Raw genomic sequence first — 14,444 nt, forward strand, 5'->3', positions numbered from 1 at the left:
ATAATACCAGCAAGAAAGGATATTTTTGTCCCATCATTTTTAGCTAGAATTCCAGAGTATTCATAGCTGCCATTTTAATAATCTATTTCTAAGGAGATGGACAGATTCTAAGGAGATGGACAGAGTATAAGACAGAAATCAGAACAAACAAGGAGGAGGAGGAGGAGGATATTTATCAGGACCATAGGAACCAGTTAAAATAAACCACACCACAAACACCAAATGAAAATCAAACCTCACACGTGGCATGAAAACCAATGGGAAACCAAGATTATCACGAAAACTCCCCACACGAATATCATCATTACAAACCTTCAGACTGCCAATGCACGTATTTCAGCAGCCACTGAACAGTTACTGACACCTCAAAAACCATCGAATTTATCATTGAACTGCTGTTGACTTTCGACGTAGTCTGCTATTCAATTCTCATGGCAATTGAGGTGTGCTTTCTAAAACAAGCCCACAAAGTAAAAATTCTTGAATTCATCATACAAATTTTAGTTTCTTGATACACAAGCTCTGTTGTGTCCGTGCAGGCTTGGTTTATGGATGAAAGTGGTGAGGATCAAAGGCTTCCACATAAGAGGGACCCTCCAGAGCATGTCTCCTTGGAGCATTTGGCTGATCTTGGAGTAGTTTACTGGCATTTGAACCCGGAGAATTACGAGAACGATGAAGAATTGAAGAAGATTAGAGATAGCAGAGGCTACAGCTATATGGTCTGATGAATTTCTCTCTTTCTTCTGAAATTTTTTTGGGGGATTAGTTTAATTTTTAATTAGAATACAGTATTAGCTAGTGGTGGATCGAGAACATTTCTAAAGCTTGCATGTTTAGGGAAACTCTGAAATTCCATTACTGAGATAATTAATACTCTTAATTAGCATCATGGCATGTTCATCTTATTGTGTAATTTGAGAATAGTTTAATTTTTTTGTTTCATTACCAATTAACTTTTTATGTAAATTTCGAAGGGATTCTAAATTCTAGCTGTGCTCATAAGTATACACTTGCGAAAAGATGCTACTTGACAAAATTCTTTTTATGTTAGTTGCAGAATGATCTGCTTATATATGTAGTGTCAGTGTAAAATCTCTTTTTGACTTTGCCTATCGTGTGACATCAACTACAACGTGGTACAGTATCTCGTAGTATTGTTTGAGGCTGATATTGTCATAGGCCAAGCTTGCTGATGGGTTAAAATATGCCATACCTGAATTTTGCATTCCTGTTATGAAGGATTTGCTGGACTTGTGCCCTGAGAAAGTGGAGAACTATGAACAGAAGCTGAAGAACTTCTATACAGAGCACATTCATGGAGATGAGGAGATACGTTATTGCTTAGAGGGTAGTGGTTACTTTGATGTTAGAGACAAGGATGATCGTTGGATTCGCATCTGGATCAAAGCCGGTGATCTTATTGTGTTACCAGCTGGAATTTACCACCGGTTCACCCTTGACACCAGCAACTATGTGAAGGTAAAAATATTGATATCATGAGCCTCACTTCTGATGGGACTATGTCTATACATTGCTCATATTCTATTCATGAATTAGTTGACAGACCAAATGTAAAACTAGAGAACTTCATCTCGCTTTATCAATTTCTGGCCAATTCAGCATTTAAAGTAGTCAGTGGTGAAAAGGATCAACTCAGGGCACCTCTATTTAAAAGGATAAATCCCACTGAACTGAGTTTACCACTAGAAATGAAATAGGTCATAGAGCGCAGGAACCAGTTTGATGAAGTTCGCTAGGCTTTTATGCCAAATCATGAAGACTCTAGTCCTCAACGGGCTTCCTGAATGATTCCTGACTCTTTGGTGCTGTGTTTTCACTTGCATTGCCTGCAGCTGATGAGGTTGTTTGTGGGAGAGCCAGTTTGGACAGCCTTTAACCGGCCACAGGAGGATCATCCGGCTAGGAAGGAGTACGTGAAGAATTTCACTGAGAAGGTGGGAGTGCCACTGGAAGCTCATTGATACCACCTTATCAAAGAGGAGGCTGGGGACGTTTTCTAGTCTTTGGTATTTTTTTTTAACAAATATGGTGTTGCCTTATCTTTCAATACAACAGTGTATGGTATATATTATGTTGGAACTGTGAGTAAAAAGTACTAATATATGTATTCTGCTGGCTGTTGAGTTTCACCTCTTTTGGCTGAAACGTAATGAGCCATGCATCCTACTTTACAAAGAATAGGACCCTTTTGGAGATGAGATGTTTGGTTGACGAAGAACTAGTGAACTGCTTAAAGTGAAGGGAAAACAGGGCAAAATTGAATGAAGAAAAAGAAATCAAAGAAGAGGACACAGAATTAGAGAACACTCGGCCATTCCCTCAAATCTAAGAATAAGCAATAATTGACGTTTCCAATTGAGATGAATGGTTGGTCGGTTCATTGTCTGACTTCAGGGAATGTGGGCTGCTTGGTGTACTTGGACAGTGATGATGAGATGGGCTAAATTTTGACAAACTAAAAGTTAGACCAGGAAACTTTGCCAGCTGATTGCTGGTTGACATTTCTATTCGAGCAGTGCCAGCCCACAGGCCCTGTACTCCAGTGTCCATCAAACAGTAATGTAGAATCCATAGCTAAATATTCGGCAGCAAAATGAATTGTATTCTCATAGACAGGTCAAAGAAGGAAGGCAGTATAGAATTTTGGATGAAAGAACAATTGGTAGATGGTTTGTCCACTTCTCTTATAGAGCTTCATCAACAGGACCACTAAAGAAATATGGCTTCAAAGGCCGGTTGCATGCAAACGTGTAATGGTGGCTCTTTGAATTTTGACAAAGGAAAAAGACCAAGTGAAGCCTCGTCTGTTTGGATGTAAAACGTTTTCTGGAAAACATTTTTCGTATTTTCTGCATGTAAAGGAGTATGTGGTTACAACGTGTAGGAAGCAAAGGTAGGGGTAAAAGAGGGGAAAATATTTCAAAAGTTAAACAAACACTAGAAAATGAAGTTAGAAAATATTTTCAATAGATTAACCAAGAAAATGATGAAAAAGAAATGATTTTCCTGAAAAATTACTTTCATGAAAAATATTTTCCCCATTAAAACATTTTACTCCCAACCAAACGGATGTACCTACCGAATAACTCTTTCAACATTTTGATCTGGAATGGCTTTAGTGGCCAACTTGATAATGAATACAAGATTTTTTACTAGTTAATAATAGATGAAATCAAATGATCACGTATAATATTTCTATTCATATTGTTAAGTGAAATCAAATAAATATATATATATGTTTAAAAAAAAAATGTATTCGTGCATATGATTAGTAAGAGATGAAAGATTCATTTTGTGAAATATGAGGGACGAAAAAATTCATTTTGTGAATATATGGAGGATCATGGATCGGATTATGTGAAATGTGATTTTACAATTTTGTCCATAAAAAATTAGCACGTGTAAAGCGCGTGGTGGATTCCAGTAAAATACTAGTCGGAAACCTAAATAGAAATTAAATTTGACTGATGTGAATTTGTAAGCGATATAAAATTACACTTTTAAAAGTAAGGGACGAAAAAAATCATTTTGCAAGACGGGAAGAATGCATTTTTTCCGTTTTTCTTGGTTTACTCGAGGTTTGGTAGGGTATTTTGGTGCCAACCAAGGACCAAAATATCCAAACTTCTCTAGCGTCTTCATCTCTAGAACTTCTCTAGTATCTTCTTTCGCTTCACGGGAGTGCGCTAGAATTCAAAGGTCTGCAAATGCTATAATAAACAAGTTGCCAATAGAATATGAATTTAACAACAGAAGATTCATGGTCTTCGAGAATGTTACACCGACTTAAGGCATGCCTCTATAAATAAGCAGCTCATATTGCTGCTATCTCCACTCTGCATTAGAGTACCCCAGGAGAGCAATAAAGCAAACCAATGCACTATACTACCATTTGTTGGTTGCATAAGCATTCTTTCATGATCTTTGGTATTTTGGCCTTTTACTACAATGTTAAGCTGAAATAAATTTTTTTGGGTTATATTTTTTGTGCTATCTAATCGGCTATGAAAATAGGGGAAAAATATTTTTAGAAAATAGTGCAGTACTTTTTTATGTAAAGTAATGTACCCCTGACACAAAAAAGTTGCTGAAAACGTGGTATGATGGAAACAAAAAATTTTGACAAAAAATCTACATTCAAAAAACAAACACAGTCAAACAGACAAATATAGTCAATTTCGTAATCCAGGCCACAACTAATTGAGGCCAGATGCATGTCCAGATTTTAGGAAAAAAAGAAATTCTTTGATTTCTGCATTTGAGAATACTAAAATACCCCTCTATCTGTCAAGTCTGCTTTAGAAATTCAATTAATCTGGTCAAATTCCATTCCAGAACCAGGGCATTACCGTAATTTAAGTTTCAAAGTCAAGGAGGGTACGATGTTTATAAATTCGGCGTGGTTCCGAAGCTCAGACGCGGAAAATTCCATTCAGACCTGAGGATAAAGAGCTGACCTGTGGAAAGGAAAAAAAAAAAAGAAGCAAAAAATGGGTTCTCTTACAAAGGTATGATATCCCGCTGACTATTTTCTATGTGTTTCCCTGAATTTATCATACTACTTTATCCGAATTGCATGCGGAAGATTTTGGTTTGGATGAGATGAATCCGTTATCGTGAAATTGCGTAATTTTTTTCAGTTTATTTTGGATGCTATGCTCAGGTGCGTCTGTGTGCGAGTTTTTGTTGTGTTATAATACAGATTGAAATAGCTTGCATTTATGAGTGTGATTCTTAAGAGAATTGATATTTAATTGAGGGAAAGACTACATCTTGTTGATAGATTGATATCAAAGACTGCAGGAAGAAGATGAAGGAAATAAGAATGGTTCTGCCTTTTTCTTTTTCTGGAAGAAAATAAAGCTGATTATTTTGCTTTTGTGAAGATTGAATTTAGAGAGGAAGTTTGGTGGCTTTGGATTATGTGGGCATTCAATGGTGTGTTCTTTTTCCAGTTGTTCTTGGCTTTTGAGGGATTGGAAGTTTTACTTTTAGGTTTTTTCGATCTAGGTATGGTGTTCCCAATGGGATAATTGTCGGGGATATAACTAGTTTACTATTCTTTTGCATCCAAACTATGATTTGGAACTGGAACTAGTGCAGAAACTATTACCTCCTCAAACTGTCGGGTCTGTTTTGGCCTCTTTCTTGGATTTCACAGGACTTACTGGCGATATAGGTGCAATTAGAGGGATTAGTTGCAGTTTCTGTAAATGGATTTTGGCATTTGTGTATCTTGCTTTCTGTATTTTCTGTTGAATAGTTACTATCTCACATCTATGTGTGTGGACTAAATTTGTGACTAGGCTTTATCCAGCTCTTAATTCTCGTTTTAGGTTCTAGTAATTTGAATAACTTGGGAACACATCATAAGCTACACAATGTGGAATACATAATCTTATGTTATCTGGTGTTCCAGTTGGGAAAAGAAGTTCTTAAATCGTCTTGCTTCATGTACATAGCTAAAAGAGGAGAGGCATTTCAGTACTATGTTTGCTTCATGAGTGCAATTGTACTATGTTTGCTTCATGAGTGCAATTGACCCATTGAAATTTCTGTGTCGTTTAGTTCCTGATTCCCGTTGAGAAAGGTGTGTTTCTTGACGGGAAAATATTGGATCATTTCATCTATTTTTTGTATTGTAGGATGACAGGGAGGAAGTGATACAGGCATGGTATATGGATGACAGCGATGAGGACCAGAGACTTCCCCACCACCGTGAGCCAAAGGAGTTTGTCTCTCTGGATAAACTTGCAGGTATATACATTGGATACTAGCCAGGATTATTCTCAATCTATGAAGGGCTTCTGTTGGAACAAAGCTAGTTATTGACTGTCCTTTTTTTTTTCTGTTATTGACAATATACAAGCGTCCTGGTTCTTGATAAAATTTGTTACACATTCACATTATGCCTGTAGTGAAGTTAATTGTCTGTGCAAGACCATTTGAATTATCCGTGAATTGGTTTCTCTCTGTCTAGCCTCTAATTAAACGTGTCTTGAGTGTCGTCTTTTGCTTTTTTCTCTCTGTTGAGCCTCTGAACTTATTTAAATGCATATTGAGTTACCTTGTCTTATTCTCTGATCCAGTGTTCTCAATTTTCCAGAACTCGGAGTACTCAGCTGGCGATTGGATGCTGATAAGTATGAAAATGATGAAGAGTTGAAGAAAATCCGTGACGCCCGTGGATATTCATACATGGTATGAAGAAGCGTCAATCAAAGTGGCATACATTTATTATCTTTGTCAGTTAAACTTTGTCTTGACTGGTAAGTTGAGTATAATGGGATCCAAACACCTTTTCAGGACTTCTGCGAGGTTTGCCCTGAGAAATTACCCAATTATGAGGAGAAGATCAAAAACTTCTTTGAAGAACATCTTCACACTGACGAGGAGATCCGCTACTGCGTTGCAGGGAGTGGTATGTTAATGAACAGTAATTTGACTCTGTTATCTTACTTTCTCAAACTGGTCTATGGCCTTAAATTTTTGTCTGGTGAAGGTTACTTTGATGCTCGGGATCATAATGATGAATGGATCCGCATCTGGGTAAAGAAAGGAGCCATGATTGTCCTTCCAGCTGGGATTTATCACCGCTTTACTCTTGATTCTGACAACTACATCAAGGTACTTGTGTGCAATACAAATAAGCCTGTGTTAGACAAAAAGTACAATGTTGTACAACTGTTCTTTTTTTTCATTTGGGCCTGAGTATGGATTGGTTGCTCAATTGATGTGTGTTGTTCATTATTATTATTTAGTTTTTCTGTGATCAAATCATATACCCACATTGTTTGGTTATTATGGAAACGATTCATGGAAATTATTTCTTAATTAAATCACATTGTTGTTGTTTTGTAGGCAATGCGGCTTTTTGTTGGTGATCCGGTTTGGACGCCCTTTAATCGCCCGCATGACCATCTTCCTGCAAGGTTTGTCTTCTACTTAGCTTGAAGCTCTTTGCTTCTCCACATATTTATTGTTGCCATGGTCCGAACTCTAAAAGAAATCTAAATAGTAAATATAACCTGGAAAATAGAAGTGGAAAGTTATGGTCTGTTATTCTAAGAAGGGGGTCATTGTATGCAGGAAAGCATATGTTGAAACATTTGGGCAGAAGGAAGCTGCAGGTCAGGCAGTTGACGCTGCAGCTTAAAAACGCATCTACAGTATGACAAGTGAAGCTTATTATGATAGCTATCAAATAAATTGGATTGAATGATACTTCCTGCTGGCTTGTTGCTTTGCTTTGCTTTTAATTGCCTGTAATCGTTTAAGATGATGTTGTATAAGAAAAGATGGAAAACTGTGTTGTGCTTGCCTGCTTTATCAGCCCCTCTTAAATGGTGTGTTCTTTTGTTGTGTATATGCGAGTTGCAATGGTGGATCCTATATTGGTAAAACTGACTATATATATAATATGCTTCCTGCCCTTTTCCACCCTGTTACACTTCTGAATTGATGTTAGGAGATCATGTTTTGTCTGGGATCTTTTGTTCTACATCCATCCGGAAACCCATATAAAGTAAGCCCTTTTTTTTTGCCCTTTTGTTGTTCGTATTAGTTTAATATATTGGTGTCCTATTTAATAAGCTGGAACTTTGTTTCAACGGCTGGATGTGGTAACGCGTGTATTGATATGGTGATCTAGGTGGGTCAGATACTTCCTACGACTAAGTATTTGGTAGGCAACCGATATCGATATCATTGGGTGGGCTGTGCCACTCTTGGATCATACAGTGGACTTGTTATATACTTGCAGATGTTTGTGACCGGACAGGGGAGGCCTCATATTATTAGCAATAATATACCACTACTGTCTTTGGCACGGGCTACCCAATTACAATCATCTAACCTTCTTGTCTTGTCTTTTGCCGTTTGTCTTGGTAGAAATCAGAAATGTAGACTTGGACCAAGTAACTTATCGTGGATTTTGTCACACTTTATTTACCAAAACGAAGAGAATGGGTAAGGAGTGACAAAATCTGCCCGCTTTAGTCTAATGGTTAAAATTGAGATTTTAAAACTTAAAAAGAGATATTGGCTTTTAATTGTTCTTTCTTTTCTTCGCTCCTTAATTATTATTACTACTCTTACATTTTAAAAAAGAGGGTTTACAAAATCCGGGCTCACCTAGAAAAAACATTTGTTAGGTAATTATGAGGTTTCTGATTACATGGAAATATGATTTTTTTAAGTGTTAATGGCGTTTCATGTTGGCTAACAAATTGTTTCCTGGAAACTTCCTTTAGCCCCCCAAAAAAAAAAAAAGAATTAATAGGGTTAGCCTAAGGACCATGCGTAAAACTAAAAAGATTGTGTTGTTTTGGGCTGCATAATCAAAATCCAAATTGGCTAGAGCTGTCTAAAATTTTTTTTTACGTGTGTGAATGTTTTGAGAATGTAACATTATTATTTTGGTATTAGAATACCATGACTGTGCATGTGTTGCTTCCATAGTCTTAAAACATGCTTTGAATAATGATGTCTGAGTTGATTATTAATTATTATTTAATCATCTAGTAAGATCTGGATGTTCCATTAGAGCCTTGAACACGTCAAGGATGGTGGACCCTATCATTAAGGATTTATAGTGTCATCATTAAGATCTTGATTAATGATTAAAATACCTAAATATTATTATTTAAGGTAAGCAGATCCATGGCAATAAAGATATTTTCCATGGAAAGCTTGTTGGGAATGTGGCCAAACTAACCGACCTTACTATTTTCAGCGTACGAAGTACTCCTACTTAACTGAAGTCCGCGTATTTTAACATTTTGTTTGACTCGTTTTCCATCTTTTGTTGCTCGCCCATTTAGTACGTGGGGACTAGCTCTTTTTGGGGGTATTTTAGAAAAATTTTGTTATAGCAGGATTTTTAGAGTATATTTTGGGATATTTTAAAAAAATATTTTGGGATATTTAAGAGTAAAAGAGTTTCTAGAATATATTTTGAGATATTTTTTAAAATTTTAAAAAAATTTACACTAATTTTTAGATTACCTTTTAGAGTATTTTTTAAAAAATTTATTGTATTTGAAAAATTAATTTTTGAAAAACACTCCCATCCAATCAGAGATATATTTATTTTCTTTCCCGTCGTTGTTGTTTACAGTATATAATATGAATTATAAACAATCGAATTCCCTTTAAAAAAAAACAGTTGCATTCTGGTCCCATTTGAAAATTAAATTGCACAAAAGAGGGGGAAGAAACGAGATGTCGGGACTCTACTCCATTGCCTGCCATGTCTCTATCTCCGTCTTTCGTGTAAGTTCTAGACATTTAGCGAATTCTTTTTAATATTATTTTGCTCCAACACTTGTTGTAATGCCATACGAAATCAATATTACGAAGCACATTGGTGGACCAACTCATAAGGGCTTTGCTAAATAATTCACGAAATTTATCATGAAGAGTTTTAGTTTAGGATTAATTTTATATACATTGTTAATGTATGCATTATCATCATTAGATATATGATACATGTATAAAATTTAAATTTAAAACTCAAAAATTATGTAATTTATCTAACCGTGATAGTGTATGTACTGAATTGTGAATTATGTTAGTTGTATGAAAACCTGTCTTGAGTAAATTCTTACTGAAATTTAAGATAAAAACAAGTAATTGATAATGCTTCTCTTGGAGGGCAGATTTGGTTGAATGTTGAGGAAAAAAGGATTGTAGGTAGAAAATTCTGAAATCAAACCTTTCCACGGAAATGAGAATGCTCGTTCAACCATAGCAATATTGATCCCCACCAAAAAGGGCACAAAAGAAAGGGAAGTTTTCGTTTCGAGGATACCACCTTGGAACACATGTACAACTCACAGGATAAACCATCAACTTCTTCTCTACATTTCTAAAGCTGAATTACCAATCAGATCTCAACCGGTGGCCGTGGTCATTTGGCCAACGAGATTGGATTGGGGAAAATTTAGGTTAAAAACGTGTCTTTTCATATGCAATTCTCGTGTCTTATTCACATGCAATTCTGTACTCTGATTTGGTATGTTGGAAGGACGATTCCCCTCCAACACGTGGAAACACGTACAGAAAAACTTTCCTTTAACAAAAGAGTAGCAGCAGCAATGGATTTACCAGTGAAACCTGTAAAAGTTCAAGGCCCTCCCAAAAGAAGAAAGGGCATTGGGTGGTGTGGGGACTTGAAAATATCTCAACACCATTTTATTCTTGTTTATGCATCATGTAGACTTTCCACCCGTCCAAAGTGACAAAAGTGGTGAATAAGACTGAAAAGCAATAAAATAAAATGACCTTTCTTTTATTCCTAATAGTAACTGCTACTATGAACCAATAACGACTTAATAAGATGAAAGGACCCTTCTTTATATCAGCTCAGCCCTATGACAATGAAATAAAACTTTCCACCCAGCATTCATGTCTTCTACCCTATTGTTTTCCTCCACCCCGTTTCTTTGCTTCCATTGAAGCATGGTCTCCAAAGCTTGTCTTCTCCAACTCTCTTGGACTTCCTCATTGTTGCCTCCTTGATTTGCAGTTAACCTCCCAATCTTCTCCTTAACTTGCACGTAAATTATCTTCCAAAAACCATTTTCTCTCTTTAATATTCTTTTTTCTTCTTTCTTGATACTACTATTTTTCATTTTCTTTTCTTCCTTCTCTCTTGAGGAGGAGGAGCTCAGTATCAGGAAAACAGCTAAAGATCTATGCCCTTGAAAAGGAACATCGTAGTACCAAGTAGTTACTGTTTAGGGGTAGTATTTGTTTGTGACTTGCTTCAACTACTGCTCTCAAGTCAAATCTGCCAAACCATCCATCTATAGTTAAAAACAAGGCTGACCCTGGTAGGTTTTGGTGTCGTTAGCTAATCCCAGAAAGGGTTTCCCTTTTTGGTCTGGTCAGTGGAATCCAGGTATGAATCCTTTAGGTTCATCAGTGAAGGAGGAGTTTCCTGCTGGATCTAGTTCATGGTATTCAGATGAGACTTTTTCTTCGGCCACTCCTCAGCCAATGGAGGGGCTTCACGAGTCTGGCCCTCCACCATTTCTCACTAAGACTTATGACCTTGTGGATGATCCAAGCACCGATCATATTGTCTGTTGGAGTAAAGGTAACAACAGTTTTATTGTTTGGGATCCACTGACATTTGCTATGAACTTTCTTCCTAGGTACTTCAAGCATAACAATTTCTCAAGCTTTGTCAGGCAGCTCAACACTTATGTGAGTCTTCTCTTAATTACTAGCTGAAGGATTTTCTCTCATTTTTTACTTGTCTACAATGTGTTCTTAAATTATGAAGTTAGATATATAGATTTGCTCAAGATATTTTATTTACTTCCCTTATTTATTCGTGTTCATTAGGCATCTTAGTTTGAAATGCGGTAATCTTGGGCTTCAATTTCAAGATTTGTGGTATAAATTGCACCTCTAATAGTTTCACCTTTTAATGCTTGCAATCTTCTTCAATGTATTCCTTTTGTTTGCGCAATGGCTTTAAGGAGTAGTAGTAGTAGGCTAAATTATATGCAGAAATCATATGTAACATGTTCTACTAATCACTCTTCATTTGTAACATGTAAATATTGTCATTGAGTAACGCTTCAAATTTTATTTGGTTTTCTGTACAATAATCCCAAGATATTAAATTAAGTTTATGGCCTTTATTTCTTATATGGTTCTCAAAGTACTGTAACGTCAGGTACATGTTTCCCTATGGTTATATAATGTGAAAGACTGGTAGTACTTTCGATTGTGCAGGGTTTTAGAAAGGTTGATGCAGAAAAATGGGAGTTTTCTAATGAAGGGTTCTTAAGGGGGCAAAGGCATCTTTTGAGAAATATTAGGCGAAGAAAGACACCTCCCCATCTCCAATCTTCCAACCCAAATTTAGAGTCTTGTCTTGAAGTGGGAAGGTTTGGATTAGATGCTGAAGTTGATCGGTTGAGGCGTGACAAGCAGGTGCTAATGCTGGAACTAGTAAGGCTTAGACAGCAACAACAGAATACTAAAGCCTACCTTAAAACAATGGAGCAAAGACTACGAGGAACTGAGAATAAACAGCAGCAGATGATGACATTCTTGGCTAGAGCAATTCAGAATCCTAGAATCCTTGAGCAGTTAGTCCAACAGAAGGACAAAAGGAAAGAACTTGAGGAAGCAATTGGCAACAAAAGGAGGAGGCCAATCGATAAAGGTCCTAGCTTTAGTGTTGGTGTAGGAGAATTTGGTCAAGAAGGGGAAGAAGTTAACGATTATGTCAAACTAGAATGTCAGGATTATGGTCATGACCTGACTGGACTTACCGATTTTGAGCTGAACACACTTGCAATAAACATGCAAGAGCCAACTCCACCTCCAATGAATTTGGAGGAAGAGTATGTTGGAAAGGAAGACGACTCATTTGATGATGGATTTTGGGATGGATTGATTCATGAGGGCATTGAAAATGACATAGGTTTGCGTGGTGGTGAAGGAGAAGATCTAGAAGATTTGGATTTGTTAACCGATCAGCTTGGTTTTCTGGGTTCTAATCCACCGTAAAAGCCTCCCTCAACCTAAATCTGTTTGGTGGTTGCTGATCCCGACTTACTTGGGATGCAATACGTTTGTGGAAAAGCAAACTCACAGTTCAGCTGGTGTATGGATTAAGGCATTTAACTTGTGAAGGTTATGAAGTTATTTATTCAGCATTGGAATTCTTCCAGAAATCTGACAATCTTGGAGCTTCAGTAATTGATTGCAACACTATGTTTAGCTTCTGTAATTTATTGCAACACTATGTTTCATATCTGCTTTTGGATTCCTTCTTGGCTGTATTGCACTGCTTCTGGGAATAGTACTTGTAGGGAGGTCTTTAAGCTGAACGTTGCCATGTTGAACAATGTTAAAAACTTGTATGCTTCAGTAATTTCTTTACATGATCATAATTCATGTAGCTAAAAAGAAGGGAAGCTGGAGTTTCCGGTGAGACTGGGAAAATCCTTAGGGGGTGTTTGGACAGCCAAAAATTGCTATGTTTTTCGTGAACACATTTCGCTATCACCTTTTTACCTCACATATATCAAATCGCTACAATAATTTTTCTACAAAAAATCCAGAAAAATGCAATCCAAACTCCGGTACTTTGTTTGTATTGTGATTTTATTTGTTGATTGGATTTAGATATTCCAGTAGATGATTGTGCATATATAGATGTTTCGCCATAAACCATTAGATTTGATGATCCATAATCCACACGTCTTAGATTTTCCAAAGAAAGAACATAATATTCAAGTGTTCCTATACCGTTAAGTGTCTTATCAGATACGTCCTAAAGATCATCTAGGAATATGGTGTTTTTAACTCGTAGGGACAAATTTGTGTTGCAAGATGAGAGGGTCCATGGAAATGTTTATTGATACCTTGCAAAAAGTTTTATGCTAAATTGTAAATTGGATAGGAGTTTATTTGGATGATTTATTTGAGATAATTACTGTAGCACTTTTTGTGATGTGATGTATGTGAGATAAAAAAGTGATTGGGAAGATAAAAATTAAAGGTGATTGGAATATGTGAAGTAAATTATTTTATTTCAAAACTATGCAATCCAAACACACTAATTGACTTTTGAAAAACATTTAGATGTAAGTTACAATTTTCAAATGCCAAATTAACCTATTAATTGTAATTTGGTGGATGGATGTTACTATTAATGATGATCATCACTCCATCAATGGACTAATAAAGCTAACAATATGAAAAGATGGGAAGACAGAATATTGTAATTGAGTCTTTAATCCAACTTGAAAAATGTTGGTTGGCTCTAAAGTTGTTAGCCATTTATGTTGTCTTTGTTTGCCACAAACTAGCCAGGGATTCTTTAGTATCACTGTTCTTGTTTCATGTCTTCTCAATTTCTCAATACTCGTTTGCTTTTTCTTCTTATCACTAATCATACAATTGTTAGTCGAGTTTCCTTTAGCAAATAGTCCCACTAGGCAGCAGTTGGTCAGAGAGCCGGGCTCAGAAGCACTCATCCATACATACATCGTTCCAAAATCGCGGTAATTTGACCTTCTAGAACAGTGATGTTGGGCATAATCTATTGCTATCTTTTGTTAAGGGGGGCATGTTGTACAGTAAATATGCCATTTCAAACTTCTAACACGGAATCGTAGCCCAAAATACTTGCATTTGGGTGCCTATAAAAGAGAAGTTCACGCTAGGGTGATCACGGTTCAAATTTGACTCAAATCGAATTGAAATCGAATCAGCACTTCATTAAACTGGAATCAGATTTTAAAAGCTAAAATTGGAACCATAACTATGAATAAGGGTTTAGATTTAGGTTCAAGTCCTCCAAAAACTTGAATCGGAATCGGAACTGGCAGTTTAAGATCCATTCAAATCGTCTAAAAAAACACTTGCTACTTAAACTTATCTGAGTAATT

General features: G+C 36.4%; 3 protein-coding genes across 3 annotated transcripts; all 3 read left to right on the forward strand.

Annotated features, from left to right (window-relative positions):
- Positions 1–298: 298 nt before the first annotated feature.
- Positions 299–2,222, forward strand: LOC113737084 (acireductone dioxygenase 1-like). The gene is made up of 4 exons (XM_072084372.1): positions 299–443; positions 540–722; positions 1,243–1,482; positions 1,857–2,222. The coding sequence occupies exons 1-4, from the start codon at positions 432–434 to the stop codon at positions 1,983–1,985; spliced, it is 564 nt and encodes a 187-aa protein (XP_071940473.1). The 5' UTR covers positions 299–431; the 3' UTR covers positions 1,986–2,222.
- Positions 2,223–4,372: 2,150 nt separating this feature from the next.
- LOC113738281 (acireductone dioxygenase 2) lies at positions 4,373–7,390 on the forward strand. Its single transcript, XM_072084373.1, has 7 exons — positions 4,373–4,532; positions 5,670–5,781; positions 6,131–6,225; positions 6,331–6,445; positions 6,527–6,651; positions 6,886–6,956; positions 7,114–7,390. Exons 1-7 carry the CDS (start codon positions 4,515–4,517, stop codon positions 7,178–7,180), a joined length of 603 nt encoding a protein of 200 aa, XP_071940474.1. The 5' UTR covers positions 4,373–4,514; the 3' UTR covers positions 7,181–7,390.
- A 1,706-nt stretch (positions 7,391–9,096) lies between these two features.
- LOC113736418 (heat stress transcription factor A-6b) lies at positions 9,097–12,918 on the forward strand. Its single transcript, XM_027263371.2, has 2 exons — positions 9,097–11,235; positions 11,773–12,918. Exons 1-2 carry the CDS (start codon positions 10,930–10,932, stop codon positions 12,553–12,555), a joined length of 1,089 nt encoding a protein of 362 aa, XP_027119172.1. The 5' UTR covers positions 9,097–10,929; the 3' UTR covers positions 12,556–12,918.
- Positions 12,919–14,444: the final 1,526 nt, after the last annotated feature.

This window comes from Coffea arabica, chromosome 3e, assembly GCF_036785885.1.
Source record: "Coffea arabica cultivar ET-39 chromosome 3e, Coffea Arabica ET-39 HiFi, whole genome shotgun sequence".
NCBI classification, from domain to species: domain Eukaryota; kingdom Viridiplantae; phylum Streptophyta; class Magnoliopsida; order Gentianales; family Rubiaceae; genus Coffea; species Coffea arabica.